This window comes from Furipterus horrens, unplaced genomic scaffold (assembly GCF_987537825.1).
Source record: "Furipterus horrens unplaced genomic scaffold, mFurHor1.1.pri manual_scaffold_8, whole genome shotgun sequence".
NCBI classification, from domain to species: domain Eukaryota; kingdom Metazoa; phylum Chordata; class Mammalia; order Chiroptera; family Furipteridae; genus Furipterus; species Furipterus horrens.
This window is the reverse complement of record NW_028327178.1, coordinates 109,912,161-109,931,418: the sequence shown is the minus strand read 5'-3', so window position 1 is coordinate 109,931,418 and position 19,258 is coordinate 109,912,161. Positions and strand designations below refer to the sequence as shown.

Below are 19,258 nucleotides of genomic sequence, written 5' to 3'. Positions count from 1 at the left end.
GACTGCGCTTTCTGCCGGCCTGCTGCTGTTGCCGCTGCTGCCACCAGCACACCACATCCTCTCTGCCCTGGCTCTGCCCCTCCTACCTGCCTGGATGAGTATTTCTTCTTTATATCTTTGTTTGTTGGACTTCCATGCATCTCAGTTTTCTGGTTGTCTCTAGTTCTGAGGTAGTTGTGTTCCTTCTTAGTTGTGGAGAGAGATGCAGCGCGTCTGTCTAGGGCTCCATCTTGGCTGGAAGGCAGCCCCTTCTTCTATAAAATAAGTTCAGAGGGGTCCATGGGAATTAAACTGGGAAGGGCCATGTCCGGTGGTGAGCCCACAGGACTGCACGTGTCTGTGCTGACGTCCCTGGGCCCCCACTGTGGGTGCTGACCACAGCCCACCGGCCGCCAGCTCACCACATCGGGCAAGAGCTTCGGATAACTCACAGCAACTACTTACATATGGACCAAACCCTCCTCATTAAGATGCTCACGGCAGATGTTTTTATAACAACATTGTATATCTATAAAACAGTAAAAATACCAGAAAAAAATCTCTGAATGTCTGATAGTAAATAGCAGTTAAACGCATTACGCTATGCTCTTATCTGGGGATGTTAGGGTCACTAAAAGTTACTCCTGGAAAACTTGGACATAAAAAAATGTCCTTAATATGTATGTAGCAGGAGTCCTATTTATTTTATTTCATTTTTATTTATTTTTTAATTCCTCAGTGAGGATAGTGTATTGATTTTAGGGAGAAAGGAAGAGAGAGAGAGGAGGAGAGAGAGAGAACCTGAAACCTAGGCATGTGCCCTGACCTGGAATCAAACACGCAAACTTCTGGTGCACGCTATGATGCTCCAACCAACTGAGCCACCCGGCCAGGGCGAATCTTATTTTTACTGAAGATCAGGAACAGACTGGACAAAACTGCATCCAGACGTCTGCTCTGGTTTAATCTGGTCGGCAGTAGGTTCCGGCTATTCTTCTTCCTTGCTTTTATCTCTCTGTGTGTCTGGGCGTATGGCGTGCCGGCTCTCTGGAGTGAAAAGAGCCAGCAGAGCGTCATGCGCACATGACAGAACGCATGTCACCTCCGTGTTTATTTTCAAGGTGCCCATGTGGCCCGCCTTGGCACAGCGGCCACGGCGGAGGTTCATTTGACACTGAGTCTCGGGGCCCTGAGCCCACGAGGGGTCGCACGGCAAAGACAGACCTGGACCAGGACGGCCCCAGGGGGGGAGGGCAGTGCTGGCTGGAGGCGTCGGGCCCGCAGTGGGGGGTCCCCACCCTTTGGCTGAGCTCAAGGCCCCCTGAGGACCCTGGCCGGCATAGCGTCGCCCTCCACGGGTGGAGAAGCCTCCCCACTCCCTTTTGCAGACCAGCGGCACAGCAGCGAGCTAAACACACGCACAACTGCCTGGTAGATGCTAGAAACAACTGCCCGCCCCGCCCCCCCAAACTTAGCGCTACATCAATGGAAACACCCATCGGGACCAGCCGCACTCTGGGGCCAGACACCCCTGGGACGTGCCTGATCCGGGTCCCAGCTGCCTCATCGTGTGAGGCTCCTGCACGCAGGTCAGCAGCAATGAACACCCAAGGCTTTGCTTGGCCAGTGCCGGCCTTGCTGTTCCCGTCAGTGACAGAGCTGCCTCGTGACCTTCCTCGGTCACAATGACACAGGCAGGGTCGGCTTCAGGTTCCCAATGAGCCTCATGGCGGCTCAGGGCGGGTGACTTATTCCCCTAGATGCCAGTGTCACGTACGACGCTTCCGTGACTCCCACCCAGCAATCCTCCTGTTTCCTCTGCTCCCACCGTGTCGGGGGAAACGTGCCCCAGTGTCAAACCTGCTGCGACTGTCGCCCAGGATAATTAGATTTCTTTTAAAAGAAAGGCGCTAACATCTATATGGCTGGTTCATTCCTGTACCTCCTCCTTCCCTTTCAATATGCATTTGGAAAACGGCACGTTTTGCTCACCTGCAAACACGGGCATTTAAAATATTTAACTGAATGCAGCCTTCTGGCCGGTTTCCATGGCAGCTGAGGAGGGACGGAACGCAACTGTATTTAGCAAACAAAATAAAACAGCAAAGGACACCTTCGCGCTTTACAGAGCAACGTGGGACCGTTGTAAATAACATCTCAGCGTTACCGGCTGCGACGCGGCGGCCACCCCCCCACAGAGGAGCGGGAACGGGGACGCCAATGCTGGGGCACCTCTAGTTGGCGTGTGTGTGTGTGTGTGTGTGTGTGTGTACCACGTGCCCGCCCCGGCTGCGCTCCCACGCTCGCTTCGCAGCACACAGAGGCCCCCAGCGCCCAGGCGACCCCACACCTGACGGCAGACCAGGGTTACCCCCTCAGCACGGCCGACATCTGGGGCCGGACCACTGTCTGGGGGTCGTCCTGGGCACTGGGGGGTGTTGGGCAGCATCCTGGCCCCACCCCTCGGCGCCTGGGCACCTCTTCTCTCCCTTCTGCGACAAGCCCGGCTGCTTCCAGGCTTCCCCACGGTGGGCCGCGAGGGAGGGCTTGCTCTAGAGAATCGAGAAGATTATGTTTAGTGACAATTCTCTGAAACAAAATGACCCCTCAGTTTACAGAAAGAGAAAGTACAATCAACGTAAAACATTAAATGAGTAAGCGCAGCCCAAGCAGCTCGCTTTTCCCCAGAGCTGTTAGCGGTGGAGACGGATGGAGCTGCTCACGTCGGCGTCAATTAGTGAGGAAAGCGGTCCATTCCGTCGGCACGGGGGACCCCGGAAGGCCCCGGCCAGGGCGAGGGGAGGCGCTGCCAAGGCCCTCAGTCAACCCGTCCAAACGGGGTCCGGGCAGCAGTCCCGCCCGACCCCCCGTCATCCCCGGGAGCTTCCCTGCCTGCGTGGCCCTTTCTCGCCCCTTCGCCCCCACACTGCCCTGGGGTCTCCGGTCAGCCACCGCCGGGGGCTCACTTGTCTGGTCCCCTTCACGGCTCACGGAGACGGGGCCCCTGGCAGTGTCCTCCCTGGGGACAGACAGGAAACAGGGACGAGGAGAAGTGACGCCCTTCTCCCTGTGGCCCCTCAGCCAGGCGGAGGACCCTGGTTGCGCTGCAGAGGCCCCGCCCCGAGGAGGCCACACACAGCCTGGACCGCCACCTGAGTGGGGCCTTCTCCACCCTGGGGCCTCGCCGGCGCCAGAGCAGCAGGCAGCCCCGCGGGAGGGGAAAGGTCAGGGCAGGAGCGTCAGCCCGGGCACTGGGGCGGCAATTAGAAAACATGGGGGTGACAGCGCCGCTCCCCCGGCTGCAGCAGTCCCTCGCACCCTCACGCCACGGAGAGTTAAGAGCTGAGAGGATGGGGAGCTCTGCTCATCCCCTGAACACCCCCTCCCGGGGTGGGGCTGCCGATGGGGTGCCAGGCTCTGCCAAGGGTCTTTGCCCAGGGGAAGTGCACAGAAACACACGTGAACACGCATGTCTGGGCCCACAGCGGTCAAGCCTGGGCCTGCAGCGGGCCCCGCGCGAGTGTGGACGGTGTGGACCCTTGTTCCAGCAAACGGCGCCGGCCCGGACCCAGGAGCACCCGACGCCTTGCCGAGGACACCACGTCTGGTCCCAGTCGCGCTGAGGCCGTGTTCTGGGAAAGGACAGACGAGCCAGCTTGCTGCCTTCGCAGACGCGCGTCCGTTATGCGGGGCCACCTAGCGACCCACAGGGGCTTCCCCGAGGGGACACCTGGCACGCCAGCCCCACGTGGCTCCTTTCCCAGTTCAGGCCGGGCACACCAGCCCTCCAGCACTCACGGGGACGCAGGGACACTGGGGACCTGCATGTGGCGGGAGACCCAGGAATGTCCTCAATCAGGCCTCTCCCTTCCACCGTCATCCCCAAACCCAGGCCACGGGGACACACAGACAGGAATGGAGGGGTGACGGCTATGGGGGGGGGCAGGGGACCCTGAGGATGGGGGCCACGGACCACGGGGAGGTGAGCTTAATGGAGTCAGGGTCTCAGTGGGCCTTGTTCTCATGGTGCCAGAGACCTGAGCGGCTGTTGTGAAGGGGCCTCGCGGGCGTCTGGGTGGGATCCCAGGTCGGGACCCCCGTCCCGCATTCAGGGGTGTCAGGGGGTCTGTCTGTACCCCCTGGGGTTGAGTCTCCACCTGGGCAGGAAGACCCAGGTCACACCCCTGGTATGAGGGTCTGGGGGCCGCTGCTCCCAAGCAACCCAGACAGGGCTGCGGCCACAGACGTTACTGCTGCAGTTCCGAAGGCCAGAGTCTGGGGGTGGCTGGTGGTCTTGGGTGACCCCTGGCCCGTACATGCACCGCCCGCTGTCACCCCGAGCCCCCCTCTGGGCGGTCTGTGTCCCGTCAGACGAGGGCCTGCCCCGGTGGCCTCACCCGCACGAATGGGAGCTGCAAACCCCTATTTACAAACATGGTCCCGATCTGAGGTCCTGGACGTCAGGACTTGGACCTATGAGATTTAGGGGCGCGCGCCTCAACCCGCACACCTGGGAGGCAGGACCGGGCCGAGGACGCCGGAGGGCCCGGGGCCCGGCCTGGAGCCGCGCGCGGTGTGCGTGGCAGAGCTCCTCCGCCGTAAGTGCTGCCGCGCTCTAGGGCCTGGTATCAGCTCCATAAACATCAGTGTCTCCTTTGCAAACTGTGCCCGCAGGCCCCACTGCGCTTCCCAGCGCCGGGCGGGCAGGCCGGTGACAGCCGGGGCAGGACCTTTATCTTCGGTATTTACTGCTCCGAGTCCCCAGGGCCCGCTGGCCCTCCCATGGGAAGCTGTGACCTCATTTGCATTTTCTAATTGAATTGCTATCCGCTTTCCTGCAAGACCGCGTGCACACAGCTTCCCAGGCTCCGCACGCCGCCTTTCGGGAGTTGCTAGGAGCCGAGAGGAAGGGAAGGAGAGATGTTGCCAAATTCTTAGGGTCCGTCCGACTGTAAGGCTGTGAGCTCGTCCAGCTGCACCGAGAGCCGCTCAGCAGCAGACGGGAAGAAGCCCCCGCCTACGAGGATGGAGCATTCTAGAACCAGGAAGTTAGGGGTCCCCGCGCTATGGCCCCCCAGGGAGTTGCTTCAAGGCTCCTTTCATAAGCGCTCCCCCAGACTTTCAGCGCTGCAAACCTCTCCTTGGAAGGAGGCTGTGTTTCTAGAACTTTCTGCCAACAGAGACCTTGCTCCCTGTGTCCCCACCTGAACGCCCCACCTTGCCCAGTCCCAGCCCGAGAGCCCTCTGAGTGCATTCTTAAAGATTGTGTTAAATGGTGAATTATGAACCACCTGCAGAGACGGGCTCGACACGTGAGGAGCCGCTAAATGGTCGCAGGATACACGCTGGCCCCCGAGACCCGGCCTGGCTGCCCCCTCCGGCCCCCGGGTGGCCTCTGTCGCGGCCGTGATGCCCGTGGACCGACGCTGGTGCTGCTGCTGCTTGGAGCCTGTGGGGCTGAGCCGCACCTGCGGGGTCTGCGCTGACGCTGGACGTCGGTGTCGAAGCCGAAGTCAGTGACAGGACCTCCGGGGGCCGCGGACACATGGAGGATGACCGGGCGTGGAAAACCCATTCCTGCGGGGTCGGAAGTGTTGCGAGGAGAGGAAGCGCCTTCCCTCTAAGTACCGTAAGTACACATATGTTCCACTTCAGGTGGACACGTCAAGCTGTTGCCTCAAGATGTAGACGGAGCCCCCACATCCTCCCCCGCCGGGAAGAATTCTGACCGCGCCCTCGCTCTCACCAGCGTCCGGTACCGTCAGCCTGGCACCCTGGGGACGCGTGTCCGCCGTGACCAAGCCCAGCCTCGCCTCCCGTCACGCCCGGGTCTGCCCAGCTTGCCCACCGTCACCTGGTGACTGGACGCCCTCCCTGCTCCGGGCGGGTGTCCTCAGGTGCCACGTGTTACGAACACCCTCTCCCGGCCTCCGCTCCTCCCTGCACTTCCTTTGGGGGCGCTCAGACGGGAGGGGAAGGAGGGCACCCTGCACGGTGGGCCCCGCTGCCTCTGCCTGCGCCTCGCGTGTCCTGCCCATGGAGGTTCCCAGCCACCTGCCTGGGACCCGACCGTGGGGCGCGGCCTCCCACATGGGCCCAGCGTCACGTACTGAGAAGACAGTCCTTCCCCCCACCCCGTCTCTCCTTGGGGCTTGGCAAATGTTTTATTAAAGGGTCAGAGAGTGAAGCATTTTAGGCTTTGCAGGCCAAGCAGCGAAATCGAGGATGTCCATCAGCACGCTTCGCCTGCGGGCCGTGGCTGCCACAGAATGCCACTCTTCCAAAAAATCGAGGGTCCCCGCCATGCGCATTTGACAAAACCCGTCACATCATACAGGTGAAGTGGGTGAATTTTGCTGTAAAAAATGATACCTTTCTGAAGATGATTTTAAAAAAAACATTAAAGGTTTTTTTCTTGCTGGGCTTGCTATTCTGGTCTGTTTGTCCACCTGACCATCTCTGCTCCCAAACCACAGCATCTTCCCTCTTCTAGTTGGGGGGTTCTCCCGCGGGGGCGCTTCTGCCCGCGCCGCAGGCAGCTGCTGGCCTCTGGGGCCGGAGGCCACTCCTTACGTGCAGGACGACCCCCGAACGCCTTCAGCGCCGCAGTCGGGAGGCTGCGGTTTAGCAGTGTGTCCTGACATCTGACAGACCAAGTCCCAGGTCTGTGTCACGCTAGCCCTTCTTGGCCTCTGCATTTCCATTTAAAAATGTGAAGTCAGCTCTTCGCCCTCGTACGAACGAGGAGACAAAATCAGGCAGGGACTGTGTGGCGTCTACAGGAGTCTTCGGGGGGAACTGGCACCCCCACAACACGACATAGCTGCCCTCTGCAGAGGGCTTCTCCAGTTGTTCCCAGGAATCACCTGGACACCTTCTTTTTAGGCTTCTTCCTAGTTATACGATCACGCTCAATACTATCGCAATTCATATCTGGTTCCAATTTCATTTTCTAATTATTCATTCCCGGCCTACAGAGCTCTGGGCGGTATTCCATCCTTGTTATCCTCGCTCATGAATTCCAATAAGTTATCCACAGATTCTTCTAGATTTTCTACATCCACAACCCTATGAGCTGCAAACGTGTGAGTTCCATTCATCCCGCCTTCCTCTTGCTGCCTAACCTTGAGGCCCCAGCCTGCAACGGAGGAACGGCCATCTCTTGCTTCTGATGCCGAGGAAGGCCTTGGGTATTCCCACAGGAGGCTGGAGCTTTGCTGTCAGCTTTCCACAGGCTCCCTTTACGGGATTAAGGACGGTCCCTCCTTTTCCTAATTGGCCGAATATGTCCATCCTGATTGGAGGTTAAATTTTACAATCACTGCGCAGCCGGTCCTGCGGTTTTCACCTTTTGGGCTGTGTTCAATGACCTGGACTAACTTCCACGTGTGGCACCAACCTTGCCTTCCGGGAACGGTGCAGGATGGCCACGATTTGCCCTGCATATACGTGGCTGGATTCCAGTGTGTTCACATTTTGCTTAGGTTCTTTTTCTTCCATTTACTTATGAGCGAGGCTGGCTTACAATGACCTTCTCTCCTGCTGTCTTGTCAAGGTTTTGGTTGGTTCTGGACACAGTTCGTGCCAGCTTTGGGCAGAGCTCTGGCTGGTGCTGACGTAGCACCTGTTTGCTCGGGGAAGTGACTCCCTGTTCAGCACCGTGGACAGGTCTACACAAGATTAACTTCCCCTGCTCCGTAAGGCGTGGGTGGAATTTACCACGTAGGCAAGATGGTGTGGGCATTTCTTTGTGAGAAGGACTTTAACTTAAATTTTGTTTGGAACAATGAGACAGTTCAGATTTTCTTCTTGTGTTGGTTTTGGTGAGCTGTGCGTTTCTGGAATGTTATCTGTTTCTTGTATGTTTGCAAACATATTGGTACAGGTTGTACATAACTCTCTCAGGTGATCTTCCAACATCCGTGACACTGGTCGTGACGGATGTCCCCTTTTCATTTCTGATTGGGATTATTTGCAATTTCTTTTTTTCCTTCCCCAGCAGATGGGCTTGGTTGTTTGTAGGGGCAGCTTTCGTCTGTTGATGTTGATTCTCTCCATTATTTTCGCCTCCCGGTTTTCCTATTCCCCTCTTTCTCCCCGGCGCTTCCTTCCTGTTCTGTCTGTGGTCTCTGAGATGAACGCTCAGACCGCCGACATCCTGCCTTGTCGGAGAAGCCCTGACTCGGACCGGCAACCCCGGGGGGCCGGGCACCTTAGGGTGCTGGGTTCAGCTGCACCTCGAAGGCCACTTTTTACTCCTTTCTGGAACGTGGATTCTCCCCTGGAGCAAAGGGGCTGCAGCCACAGGGCTCAGCGTCCCCATCTGTAACCCCACGGAGACGCGACGATGAGGGGAATTGGTGCCACTCAGAGCAGGGTCTAAGTGACATCCCAGGAGGTCAGGGCAGGGAACTCTGGGTTTGAGGTTAGGAAGCAGGAAGCCACGAAGGCGACAGGACTCACGCAGGACCGGCTGGCAGCGGCAGAGACTGCCAGTGTCTGCTACGGTCTCCTTCCACAGCCCACGGTCCCCCATGGCGAGTTCGCTGGGACCCTCCCGCTGGCACCCGCTAATTGCAATCACCTTCCTTGGAGGATTGGTCGGGGGAGGGGGATTTATTGCATCAGAAACCTCTTCATTAACATGCCTGACAGAAGGTGTCATTATATTTTCAGTGAGTGCCTTTCATCCGAGGTCCTGCAGAGGCTTTAAGGGGCCGCGGACTTCCTGCTCCCAAGGCAGGGATGGCAGCCTGGATGCCGCTCCCCTGTCCTTCGGCCCCTGCGCCTGCCCACCACCTGGGACAGGGGCCCAGGGCTGTCCCCGGCCCGCCTTGCTCACTGTCTTCCCCTCAAGGCACAGCTGTGACAATCACTCAGGAAAGACGAGAAGACTAGTCATCTGTCCCAGGTTTTGTCACCCACAAGGTGAGGCCCACGTTTTGGGGGCCACAGCTGGTAGAAGCATGCTATGATGTCCCAGCAGGGTCAGCTCCTCCCCAAAATGTAATCTCCTGAGTCCCCACTTTCTCTTCTGCCACCTGAACCGAGATCCCCGCTTTCCCAAAGTGGGTGCCCCGGAACACCTCCCTCGCAAGAAGCCCCAGGAAGAGGGTTCCTCTGCCAATGGGGGTGGGGGAAGCTTGCGGACCATCCTGCTGAGGTCCAGACGGTATGTTCACGTGAGGTTCCGGGCAAACCCAAAGCAAAGGTTGTGGTCGACTGGGTTTAACCCTCTGCTGCCCACGGGCCCTTCTCCGCGGGACCCGGGAAGGCCAAGGTCGCCTTGCGCTGTGACGACCATGTGCTCTCCTCTGCCTGCGCGTCCCACGCATGCGTCACAATGACATGATGAGCCCCGGGCCTCACGTGGGTGGTGAAGGGCTGCACACACGTCCCCCCTGCCACTGGCTGTCCCTGCAGGCAGGCGGCTGCGAGCATCGGCCCGACTGGGCGGGGACGTGTCCGCTGGTCCTCAGCCTCCACGCCTAAGGCTGCTGCCGCTGCTGAAACACGGGACGGGCGGGAGGGGACGAGGACCTGGTCCCCCTTGGACACATGGGACCTGAATTTGAGGGTTTGGGGCGTTGCCCGTGGGCTGCTGGGGCAGGTGAATGCACCCAGCCGCCCCACAGACGCAGGCCCCGCAGGCCAGTTAGGGGCAGAGTCGGCCCAGGGAGCTGGAGAACTCGGGCTGGCGTGTGCACGGGGAGCCAGTCACAGCCCCTCGGCCCCCGCCCATCACCCCCACCCCTTTATCTACTGCCGCGCTCCCACCCGCCCCCGACCCGACCCGTCTTCCTGCGTCTCTGTCTCTCTCTCCGGAATCGCTTTGACACCAGCTGCTCTGGCTGTCCTGCATGGTTGGCCATGTGGCCTCTGCACCTCCTGCCCCTCCAGGCCTCGGGGGCCCAGCCGCAGGCAGGAGAGGCCGCAGCGGGGGCCGTGCCGGCACCGGCTGGAAACGCGGGGCCCTCATCTAAAACGTTACCAAGGCCGTCCTGACGGCGACAGCAGGGTGTTAAAGCAAGCGCGGGCCCCTGAGCCACTGTCCGGGAGGCGGCCCTGCCGCAGGAAGGGGGACAGTCACAGGGGAGCCCCCGCCGGTGCAGCCCACTGCGCCGTCCGCCTGTCTCCAGCGCCTTTGCAGACCCGAGGAGGCAGAACAGGTGCCAGGCCCACCGAGTGCGGTCGCCTTACCTTGTGCCCCGAGAGCGCAGACGGGGTCGGGGCCACCAGCAGCAGCACCCTGGCGTGCCATCGCTCCGCCGCCTGGAGGTCCCATGCGGTCACAGTGAAGGCCACCTCCCTGGAGGGGATCCACAGCTCCCGGGTGGCGAAGACTGTCCCGTCCGCCCCGACGCTGAAGTCCACACTGTTGGTCTCATAGCGTGTCCCCTCGGTCCCCAAACAGCTGCTGAACTTGACTGCAAGAGGAGGGAGAGAAGGGTCAGGGCGCAGACAGAGGGCCGGGCCCCTCACAGGCCGCAGGCGCGGGGCCTCTGACAACAGCAGGAATGTGGGGGCGGAAACCCTGTTTTGAGGTCAGGTACCGGAGTCCCCTCTGCTCCCAGGGGACGCACAGAGGCCGTAGAAAGAGGAGACCAAGACCAGCGATGCATTCGTGTGAAATCAAAGGCATGGCTGTGCTGTGCTCCCACCAGGGCGTCTCTGCAGTCTGGGTGCTGGGCGTTCTCCCCCTAAAAAGACCCCCTCACCCGCCGCACACACATCTGCCGCCCGCAGGCAGTGCAGCCGCTAACGGGCTGTTTTCCACCCAGGACACAGCCAGGCGCGGGGCGGGGACCAGTAGCTCTGAGCGGCGCTGGAGTCCACCGTGTTCTCGGGTCTGTTTCACTCCTTAGCACCAACCTGACGCCTCCACGGGCCCCCCAGGGCGTCGGGGCCAGAGCCCGGCCGCCCGTGCCCCCGGGGCAGCTGAGTGCTCTCTTGGGGACCTGGACACGGCAGCGCGCAGGCAGCGAGTGTCCCCTCACTGCCAGTAGGCACGACGCTTGCTTCCCAAACATTAATTAGGCCCCGGCTGCCAGCCCCCCCGTGACCCCACGGCCGGCAGGTGGCACCCCGCCGTGGATGGACATCCGAGAGCGCGCGCCCTCGGCCCACAGGTGCGTCTCCACGCCCCCGAGCTCCAGCCACCGCCACGTGCTGCCGCTGTGAACCACGAGGCGCCGACAGCCGGCGTCCCGTTCGGCTGATAAAAGCGAAGGATAAAGTTACCGCATCTTTATAAAAACGCGGGCACCTCAGCGACGGTGGTGGGCGTACTGGTGTTTGAAGCAATTTCTCTGTCACCGCTTACATGATTTAATTACTATTTATTCTAGAAACAACAAAAAGAAGCTCCTCACGGCTAGGCTGGGCTGTGTTTTCCCTCTGCGCTCCCCGTTTGCTGTCGCCGGCGCTGAAATGATAAATAATGTGCGTGTTCCCACCTCAGACAGCGCCCCCGCTTCCGGCGCCTCCCACTGTGGAGCGAATATAACGATGCTTTTCAGTGGGTGAAAGCAGGGGTTTCCGTCCCGTCTCGCCGGGGAGAGCGCATGGGCGGGGACTCCAGCGCCACGCAAACGGGGTCCTCAGGTGGATGGCGCTGACGAGGGTCAGAGGGGCGGTGGCTCTGGAACTGCCCCTCGGTGAGGGGACAGTTATTGTGTTTTCAAGTGACAGGAAAATGCCAAACTGCGCTGAGAGTCCTGCTCGTCCCCACGGTAACCAAATGAAAGTCAGCAGCGCACTGACCCCGGGTGTCACCGGCACAGGTGAAATCGACGGCTGTGTGGTTGCTGAGAGATTGGCCCCAAATGCCCCCGAAGCCCCTTTGTTCCCTGAAAGTGGGTGTCTGACAGCGCTGCTGGAATCAGGCAGGACAGGACGCGGGGCGCCGTGGTGGCGAACACACAGGCCCGAGCGGGGCGGCGTCTGAGGCAGATGTCAGCGCTGTGTGAGCTGCCGCAGCGGAGCCTCGGGGGCCGTCCACAGGAACCGGGGCCTCTCGGAGGATGGGCGTCCTGGGTGGACAAGAGACTCGGGGAGGTTGGAGGTGACGCCGCCAGAGACGGTGGCCGCGAGCCACCTCCCAGAGCTCTTGTCCGTCGTCCAACAAGGGCTTCCCCACGCGGGGCGCTCACGGGATCCGCCTGGGGTTTGAAACTGCAGCGCCTTTCCCGTCAGCGTCTGTCCAGTCATGAGAAAGCGTGGGGTCTGTGGCAACCGGAAGCCCCAACGTCCACTTCAGTGCGGCCGAGACCTGGCCGGTCTGACTTGTCCTGCCCTCGGCCCCGCTCAGCCAAGAGGTCGGAGTTCCAGGTCCCCACCGGTCCCATGCGGCCCCTCCACCCGCTGCCCCTCACCGCTGTATTCAGGAGGTGCCGGCAAGAACCAGAGTCAGCGCCTCTCGGGAGCCGTGACACAGACGCTCCTCTGTCCTCCCTGGCCCCCTCCCTCCCTTCCTGAACCCCCGCTGCGGTGAGGGGGACCCGGAGCTGAGCTGACCACCTACGCTGGTTCATGCCGTAGGCACATATCTGTAGTCAACGCACACACGTGCGCGCATCTGCCTCCCGGCGGTGCCTGCGGTCTCTCACTTTCCGGGAGAAAGGGGGCCTTAGGAAGTCCTGGTGACGTGGCGTGCAGCCTCCAAGGCGTCCTGGGTGGGACACGTGTCTCCACGGAGGGCCGCCCGAGCTGCCCGCTGGCCCCCCGCCTCGCGTGACACACCCTCCTCGCTCACACCCGCTCTGCGCACGCTGGCGCTCCCTCCGCCAAGCTCTGGAGCCCTGCCACCCTCACCCGACCCCTCCCCACATTGTTGGGGCCTGTCCTTTGTGGCCCCAAGGCTGCCACTGGCCAGTCTGTAAGCTTTGCCGGCACCTACCAGCCGCCGGGGCCATCCGGCACCCAGTAGGCGCCTGAGAAGCGCGAGCTGGATACACACACAAACTCTATTTCCCTTCGCTTTGGGAACCGATGTCCATGGTGAGACGTGGCGGAGCCTTTGCTGCGTGTGACTGAGTGACAGAAGCCGGTCTGGAAAGCTACACACTGTGTGGTTCTACCTGGGTGGCCTTCGGGGAACGGCGACGCTATGGGGACAGGGACAGACCTGCGTGCCCGGGGCTGGGGGAGGAGGGGCAGAGGCGGGCACAGAGGGCTTCAGGGTAGGGACAGACTCTAAGGTGCTGTGACGGTGGACACGCGTCATTACACATGTGTTCGAACCCGCAGACCGTGCGGCAGGAGCGCCCCCTCATGGCCATGGCGGCCCCCGGCTAACAGCGTGCCGGCTCTGGCTCGCCCACGGTGACGGCCCACCCGCATGGGCCGCACGGCAACAGCGGGCAGCCGCGCAGGGGCGGGGGCGCAGGCACGCGGCACTTCCTGCCCGACTTTCCCGTGCGTCTGAAACCCCTCCCGAAACGAAAGTCTGTTCAAAATGGATATTCGCTCTCCGTTAGACGTACCGTCTCCAGAGGAAACACGGTGTCTTGGGACGTTAAAAATCCCGAGTTAAAGCGAAACACTGAACGCCCTTTCATGCTGCTCCGTGTACGGCGGGGAACCTAAAACCAGCGTCCCCCGTGGGTTCCCATGCCCCGAGCCAGAGCCATGATCTGACACCGTTACCGACACAGCCTTCCCGGAGTCCGGGCAGGACGTGGGGTCTGCACTCTGTGGGCACACGTGTGGCGGCACCGAAGCCACTGCTCACGTCACCCTGGCTGTGAGCCGATGCCACCTGCCACTCTGGGGTGGGGGCGCACTCCGTGGGTACAAAGGGCGCCCCAAGGCAGTGTGGCGCAGAGCCCTGGATGGGAGCCCTGGGAACCCCCTCTGGTGCCGGCCCAGGGGCCCTGGCAGCTGGCCGCCCCCCTTTCCTGGCGCCTCTTCAGCCTCAGTTCTGCTGGGACTGAATCCAGACACGACCCTGAACTTCACCAGCTGGGCCTTCTGCAAACACATTCGTCTCAGTCGCCGACCGTCTCTCTAAAGCAAAGAGAAAGGATTCAGGAGACGCAAACACGGCCCCGCTCTCCTGGCCACTCCGACCACCCGGAGCCTCTCCCTGGTCTCCCCTGGGGGCACTCACGGCACACTCGGAGATACTGGGGACCCTCCTGAAACGAGCGGACTCTGGGGGGCCCTGTAGACCAGGCATGTCCCGGGGCCCATGGGGAACAGGCGGCCTTGAGCAGAGTGTGGACACCCTCGGTCACCCCACGGCACAGGGGAGGGGACCGAAGACTCTCAGACACAAAAGTATTAAAGAGGCAGCCAGCCTGTTGGGGAGTCTGGGACACAGGGTGTCGGGAGCCCCAGGAGGAAGAGGACGGTGGCCAGGCCCCCCTCGGCCCAGGCCTGTCGGGGGCTCCATGTGGCCCCACGGGGACGTTACGAGGATTCTTCAGAGGAGACGGGCCAACACCACGCCCTCTGAGCTCCTTCGCAGGATGCGCCGTGATACACATCTGGGCTCTGTGATGGCCTGGGACGAGGGGACGCACCGACTCGGCCAGGACCAGCAGTGCTCCGCGGTGAGGAGGGCACCCTGCTCCGCCCTGGAGAGAAACGCACGGCCCCCTTTCCAAGTGTCTTTTGATGGCATCCCTTCCTCAGCCAAGGGCTGTCCCCTGGAAGCCACGTCCCTGTCTGTGTGCTGGCTGTTCCCACTTCAAACCCTGACTCGAAAGAGCAGGCAGGAAACAGTCACTGCAGTTTACAACGTCACTGTCGGGAATGTGAGGGCTAGTGTGGGGGAGGGGCAGAAACAGCATCACTTAAGTGACAACTATGATCGCTCTCCCTGAAAATTTCCAGTGCCTGCTAGAGCATTAAAGGGTCTGGAGGTCTTGTGCAGGTGGGCGGGCCTGGAGGAAATGCATGCTGGGAACCCAGGGTGTATCAGTCAGCACGTGGCAGGTTACGCTGAGTAACAAAGAGCCCCCCGAATCATGTGGTGGGCCACCCCGGCCAGCTGGGTGGCTATGTGCTGTGCAATCCTCGGGCTGCTTCCACAACAGCCGGGGCAAGGGACGTGTGACTCTGAGGAAGAGAAATCACTCTCTGCTACCCCTCTTCCTGGCAGGGGCAGGTCGGGGAGCAGGTGCCTGCCTCTGTTCCTATGATGGGGCATCCGGCCCGCAGTGCAGGTGTGAGGAAGTCAGATGGCACATGTGTGGGTGGCAATACCACGGTGGCTCCTGTGACTGTCGCACCTTGTCACAGGCCGGCCGCATTTAGAGGTGTCACACACATTCAAGCTGTGGTTGCTTTCCTGCCATAAATAAAACGGCACTTAGGAAGGTACGTGCGAAGCGCCGCCGCCTCTGGAGGAACAGCATGAACGCGCGCCTCCTCTGTCAGCGGCCCGCCCTGGCCTGGGGCGCGCAAGTCTGTGCGTCCCGCTGACGCTCCTGGTCTCTGCCTTCCTGGTCTGTGATGTTCCTTCCTTTTGTCCCTGAGCAGAGGAGACAGCCCACGGCCGCTTCTCTGATGGCAGCCAACTGCGAGTGTCGGCCGTGAAATCCGGCGCCGGGGCACAGCCGTGTGCCGGGCTGGGTCTCACAGGGACGGGTCTGCAGGTGCCTGCCCATCCGAGCTGTGCTTTGGTGGCTTCACCCCTGGCAGGGAAAACAGCCAGTTAACCAAGTCATTTTGGAGGTGATGGGTCCTGGGCTCACGTGGTCCTCGACGTGACCCCCCAGACCTCAGCCACGGCCCCTCCAGAGCAGCGCGGCCCCAGGGGGTTGTCCTGGCCTGCGTGGGGAACGCAGTGCCGATGAAGCGCTGATCCCGAGCTGATTACGCCCGGAGCACGTTTGACATCAAGTCACGATAAAGAATTGTTTTCTAATCTAATGGCGGAAAAGCTCAGCCAAATGTATAAAAATTATATGACATTTCACTCCTCAGTATAAATTAAAATTTCCAGAAAGGTCAATGAACCAGGGGAGCGATCTTTTCAGACACTTCAGGACATAAGAACCAGGGGGCCAGAGGCAGACAGATGCCCTGGCCGCATCCCCACCTGCCTGGGCTTCTGTCCCCGCGAGGGTTTCCGCCCACCAAGCTGGCCCACCCGCCCAAATTCCATGTCTCCAGTGGGCCTTGCTCCTGCCAAAGGCTCATCAGAAGATGGTGCAAGAAGGTTTTGACTTCCCTTGGAAAGAAAAGGCACCTCTCAGAGAAATGCAGCCTTTGGACTAGACTCTGGCGGCTGAAAAGAGCAACACTTGCGCATGAAGCTTCAATCCATCCTGCCCAGTCCCACTATGTGAGCAGCACCTACTATGTGCATCCCCTTCGACAGGTGACAGTGAACCCCGTGTGCTGCCTTGTTAAGAGCTAGGACCCGGGAGCCAGCGGGACAAGCTGTGTGGCCTTGGAGAGGTTGCTAAACCTCTCTGAATATCATATCTGCACAATCACCCTACAGCCACGAGAAGTGCCTGAAGCCACACTGCTCTCCAGGAAGGAGGGCCGAGCTCATGGTCAAGTGGAAGCAGCCTCTTCCTGGGGGCGGGGGGCGGAGAAGGAGCTGGATAGTGCCCGGCTCCCGAGGCTGCCCGGGCACAGCACACTGCCCACACCTGAAGGCTCCGGGAGCCGGTGGGGGCCTCTCAGGGCAAGCTCCTGCCCAGGGTCCGCCCTCCACTCCCAGCCTCCACGTCTGTGACCCAAGTCACTAGCTGACAATAACCAGACACAAAGCCTTGATTTCTAAGAGCTACAAGTAACCACAGTGTATTGTTACTGCCTCTCCTCCTTCAACAAAAGCAAGATGCCCCCCCAACCCCCTTTATCTGCACGGCCAGGGCTGCAGAGTGTGTCTTAATTTAAAGAACAATGAGGAGTGAAACTCCAACTCCAGGGATTACTGTTCTTCAAAAGGAAGGAACAAAGGACTTTTTGAGAAAGACACAGGCCTGTCTTGTCCTACCGCGGGAACGGGTGTTCACAAACGCTTTGGGGAGGACCCGCGGACTCTCCCGTCCCGTTGTGCCTCCTCGGGGGGGCTGGGCTGGTGCTTTGTATGCGAGCACCGCGGTCTAAACGCAGGCCTGTGTTCTGCCTCCCCAGCGCTGAGGGCTTTTGTGATTTAAAGCAGCAATTACGTGGAGGAGCCAGATAAAGACGAGGAGAAATTATCTCTCTGGGTTGGGAGGGGAGAGAAGCCAACAGAGGTTAATGCTTTGGTGAAATATTTCCAGTTATTTCAGGCGACTGTTGGTAACATCCCTCGTGTTTTTGCAGGTCGCCGGCTCTTCCGGGGGGGAAAACAGCTTGTGCTTTTAGAGAAGAACGAGGACGAGGAAGCTCATCGGCCGCCTGCCTGGCGGGGACCTGGAGGGGGCCGCCCCAGGCTGAGGGCGCTGGAGCTCTTTCCTCGGGGCATTCCTCCCGGGGCGGGAGGACAAAAATATCTAAAAATTAGAAAAAAAAAAAGCACCTCTGATCAGAGCCGGGGACCCGGGAACAGTGACACGTAGGTTATGAAGCCCGGGAGGGGCAGCTGCGGCCAGGGCGCAGGGCACCCGCGGCGCGTGTCCCCTCTGCTGGCGTGTGGCGTGCGGACAGACGGCGGGCGGCGTGTGGACCCGCAGCTGGGCTGTCCTGCTGGGCAGGGTCTCAGCTTCAGGTCCCTCCGTGCTCACCGCCCTGACAGCCGCATTGTGCCGGGACCCAGGCCCTGCAGACACGCAGCCCGGGGGGCTCTCTGGGCTTCCCGGTCTCCGTGCACTTGCGCTGACGGCTCTCACTCCCTGCGCCTCCGTGGCCGGCTCCCTCCTCCCCGTCCTCGCCCCCCACCCCTGCAGCAGCTTGCTGCGTTTCCCGGCCAAGCGCACGCCTGCATCCCACAGACCTGTGGGCGGGTGGTCTCCCTGCATGGGTCAGAGAATGACGGCCCAACGGCCCCTCAGAGACGTCCTCGTCCTGATCCCAGAACCTGCCAAGATGTGACTACGTGACAAAAGGGACTTTACAGAGTCATTAACGACCTTGAGCTGCGAGGGGGCCCTGGGTTCAGGGTGGGCCCAATGCCGTCACAGGACAGGAGGTCAGAGCGGGAGAGGGACCCGTCATGGCGGGAGCACAGGTCGGAGGGCGACGGACGCGCCAATGCAATGTGCTGGCTCCGGGCCAAGGAACGCGGGTGCCTCCAGACGCCAGAGGAGGCGAGGTGGGGGTCCTCCCGGAGCTCCCAGCAGGCACCAGCCCCCCGCAGCTCGGCGTGAGCCTTAGTTTGGACGTCTGACCTCAGAACGGTGAGGCGGTGAGTTTATGTTGTTTTAAGCTGCTGAGTGTAGTCACACCTTGTTGTTCACGCTCCCTGAGGGCAGGGGTGCTGTCCTGGGCTCCCCTTCTCCCCAGAGCGGGGCTGCGCACGGGGCTGGTGAATGTCCGCAGTGTGGTGCAAACACCCGGGGGTGGAGGAGGCCGGCGAACGGGGCTCTGGCTACACTGGCCCCAGCAGCCCCTCCCGAGGGCCCCAGAGTCAGGGGCCGGGGGACCCACTTGGCAATGTCTCCCCCACCCGTTTGCATGGCTTTGATTATAAACTGCGTAAAGACACGCTTGCCGCTCCCGGGGAGGGGTGTGCTGCTCCGGGACAGACGACTCGGGGGCCCCTGGAGACGCTACGGGTTTTCTGTGCTGCGGTCTGTCTTCCGGAGTCTTCCTCGGAGGCTGCACGTCCTCATCATCACTTCTGAGGACCAGCATCTTGAGAACCATCAGCAGCAACTCCTCCAGGATGCTGAGGCCCAGAGAGGGGAGCCGCCTTCTCTGAGGACACACAGCCGGCTGGGCGTGGAGAGGCTTCTGGCCACTGTTTTTTTCTGGAAAGTTCTCTGGCTTGGTTATCATTACGTGGGGAAACTGCCGAGTCACGGTCAGCTGAGCGGGACAGCCCTGGGGCCGTGGGGGGCCTTCCCGATGCGGCCCCCAGACGCTGTGCCTCCCAGGCCCTCCAGGGACAGGTGAGCAACGCCCCGGTCCGCCATTGCGTCAAAGTTTTAAACTCCCTGCTGGTGGCAAACTTTTCACGAAACACACAGATGGTCCTGCCTGAGCTTGTTAACGAAAAAGCTCTCGCCCAGCTACAAAAACAGACGCGATCATCTGTTTTCTAACATCCTGAGAAAAGCCTACAGAGGTGGAAGGTGCCACGCGAGTGAGAATAATTAGCTGGTGCCATCTGTGAAAGGAGGAGGAAACGGGCAGAGGCCCTCCGCCCGCCCCGCGGTGGCACCGGCCG

General features: G+C 60.9%; 1 protein-coding gene across 1 annotated transcript in view; it reads right to left on the bottom strand.

Annotated features, from left to right (window-relative positions):
• The window catches only part of CDH4 (cadherin 4), a 70,794-nt gene extending 51,790 nt beyond the window's left edge, over positions 1 to 19,004 (bottom strand). Inside the window, exons 1-5 of the mRNA XM_090285057.1 lie at positions 18,930 to 19,004; positions 18,643 to 18,786; positions 17,450 to 17,882; positions 11,048 to 11,194; positions 10,180 to 10,406 (exon numbers count right to left, since the gene is read on the bottom strand). Of these exons, the coding sequence (XP_090141183.1) occupies positions 10,180 to 10,406; positions 11,048 to 11,194; positions 17,450 to 17,882; positions 18,643 to 18,786; positions 18,930 to 19,004 (1,026 nt within the window). The remainder of the gene's footprint in view (positions 1 to 10,179; positions 10,407 to 11,047; positions 11,195 to 17,449; positions 17,883 to 18,642; positions 18,787 to 18,929) is intronic.
• Positions 19,005 to 19,258: the final 254 nt, after the last annotated feature.